This window comes from Carlito syrichta, unplaced genomic scaffold, assembly GCF_000164805.1.
Source record: "Carlito syrichta isolate Samal-C Ts95f unplaced genomic scaffold, Tarsius_syrichta-2.0.1 Scaffold316387, whole genome shotgun sequence".
Taxonomy (NCBI): domain Eukaryota; kingdom Metazoa; phylum Chordata; class Mammalia; order Primates; family Tarsiidae; genus Carlito; species Carlito syrichta.
Window position 1 is genome coordinate 574,184 of NW_007260483.1, and position 2,548 is coordinate 576,731.

Genomic DNA, 2,548 nt, shown 5'->3' on the forward strand with positions numbered 1-2,548 from the left:
GGGAGCATGGGCGTGCTCAGGGTCGGGCTGTGCCCCGGCCTCACGCAGGAGATGGTCCAGCTCCTGAGGAGCCGCGGGATCAAGACAGGTGACCGCGTGTGCACGTGCCAGGGGGCCGCGCACAGCCTGGGCCGACCCGTGGGGGCCGGCAGCGCTGCCCCTCAGACTTGCAGGGCGCCCCCCGCCCCTTCCTGGAGGGCGCTCAGCCCCCGCGCTTCTGGAGGCTCGCGAAGGGTGGGAGTGGGGAGCCAGGCCTTGAGGCAGGCAGGGTGAGACCCCTACTGTGTGCCGGGCACCCTCCGGGTCCGGCGGCTGTTATTTCACGCAGGCCTGCAGATACTGCCGGCTCAGGAGTGGATGGACACCCCGTTTCCAGATGGGGAAAAGCCGAGTGTGGGAGGAGGCCCCAGGCTTCCCTGCCAACCAGCTACACGCGTTTGTTTTCAGTGGTGGACCTGGTTTCTGCAGACCTGGAGGAGGTAGCCCAGATACGTGGCCTGTCTTACAAGGTGAGCTCCCGATCTCCACTCTCCAAATCGGGGCGTCTTTAAATGTCCATCCTAAGCCAAGGGAGCAGAGGGCTCCCGGAGATTAATAAGGGGGGGGTGCCTATGAGACCCGGGGATGATGGCCCCTATGGGCGATTCGTGGCTGAGCCATCTGGGCCCCTTTCGCAGGCCTTGGTCGCCCTGAGGCGGGTGCTGCTGGCTCAGTTCTCAGCTTTCCCTGTCAATGGCGCTGATCTCTATGAGGAACTGAAGACCTCCACTGCCATCCTTTCCACCGGCCTTGGCAGGTTTGTATGTGTACTTGGGGAAGAAGGTGAGAGGCAGGAGGGCCCGGTGCCTCTCAGGCTTGGCTTTTGATGCTGAGTCTAGAGAGCAGTGTTTTTTTAAAATTTGTTTGTTTTTAATTATTATTATACAGATATGGGGTACAATTCAGGGTTAGGTATACAAACGTTGATTATGCAGGTACCCTTGTTGATGAGGTGTGCCCCTCCCTCCCCTAGCAGTTTCCCTCAACTGCCAATCCCACCACCCTTCCCTGACAGTTTCCCACTACTGCCAGTTCCTTTCTTATAGTATTATAATTGTTCAAGGTCTGCTTATGAGTGAGAACATATGGTACTCTGTTCTATGTTTCTGTGATAGATCACTAAGTATGATCAACTCTAAATCCATCCAAGTTGCTGCGAAGTTCATATGTTTGTCCTTCTTTATGGCTGCGTAATATTCCGTTGTGTATATGTACCACAATTTTTTAAATTCAGTCCAACTTTGATAGGCAGTATGGTTGGTTCCATGTTTTTACTATTGTGAATAGAGCTGCAACAAACATTACATGTGCAGGTATCTTTTTTGTAGAATGATTTGAATTCCTCCAGGTATACTCCCAATAGGGGAATTGCTGGGTCATATTGAAAGTCAATCTCTAGTTCTTTCAGAAATCGCCACACTGTCTTCCAAATAAGTTGCACTAGTTTGCATTCCCACCAGCAGTGTAGAAGCATTCCTTTTTCTCCACATCCTCGCCAGCATCTGTAGTTGTTTATTTTATTAATGATGGCCAATTTTACTGGGGTTAGGTGATATCTTGATGTGGTTTTGATTTGCATTTCTCTGATGATGAGTGAGGCTGAGCACTGTTTCATGTGTCTTTTGGCTCCCCATATGTCGTCTTTTGAGAAGTGTCTGCTTATGTCTTTTGCCCACTTTTTATTTTTTATATATTTTTTTGAGTTGGAGTCTCACTCTGTCACCCAGACTAGAGTGCAGTGGCCACCGCAGCCTCGACCTGCTGGGCTCCGGCGATCCTTCCGCCTCAGCCTTCCAAGTAGCTGGAACTACAGGCACGCGCTACCACGCCCGGCTAATTTTTTGATTTTTGTAGAGATGAGGTCTCGCCAAGTTGCCCAGGTGGGTCTCAAACCCATGGGCTCAGGAAATCCACTCACCTCAGCCTCCCAAAGCGCAGGATTACAGGCTGAGCCACCGAGCTCGGCTTTTTGGCCCACTTTTTAATGGGGCTGTTTTGGTTATTTTTCTCCTTTTGGCACGGGGTTTTTTGCCCTGAAGACACCTTGTGGGTCTAGGAGAAAAGCAGGTGAACACAAGAGAAATAAGCGCAGGGAGAGGCAGCTTGAGGAAGGTGTGATGAACAGGAAGCAGACTGCCCTTTGGGCTTAGAAAGCTTATAAACCCAGTAGAGTTGGAGAGAGCAGTTAAGTGGTTAACTGGAAGGATTGCAGCTGCTGTGGGTCCTTCAGGGAGAAAGAACGGCTCAGGAAAACTCCGAAGGAGGTGGGCCTTGGGCAGTGAGGAGCCAATGGGTTTTTGCTGAGTGCTTTCTAGGCATTGTGCTCAGCACTTCATGGCATATTATGTCATTTATTCTTCACAGCCATCAGTGAGCATGTTACTGTTAAAATCATCTGTCTGAGCCGGGCTTGGTGGCTCAGCCTGTAATCCCGTGCTTTGGGAGGCTAAGGTGAGTGGATTGCCTGAGCCCGTGGGTTCAAGACCCACCTGGGTAACTTGGTGAGACC

General features: G+C 51.6%; 1 protein-coding gene across 3 annotated transcripts in view; it reads left to right on the plus strand.

Annotated features, from left to right (window-relative positions):
- The first annotated feature begins 5 nt into the window (after positions 1-5).
- RAD51D (RAD51 paralog D) overlaps positions 6-2,548 on the plus strand; it is a 20,291-nt gene continuing 17,748 nt past the window's right edge. Inside the window, exons 1-3 of one of the 3 annotated variants that reach the window (XM_008074292.1) lie at positions 6-88; positions 448-509; positions 678-796. In XM_008074292.1, the coding sequence (XP_008072483.1) occupies positions 7-88; positions 448-509; positions 678-796 (263 nt within the window). In that variant the 5' untranslated portion in view covers position 6. The remainder of the gene's footprint in view (positions 89-447; positions 510-677; positions 797-2,548) is intronic. The other 2 variants (XM_008074291.1, XM_008074293.1) reach the window with 2 other exon arrangements.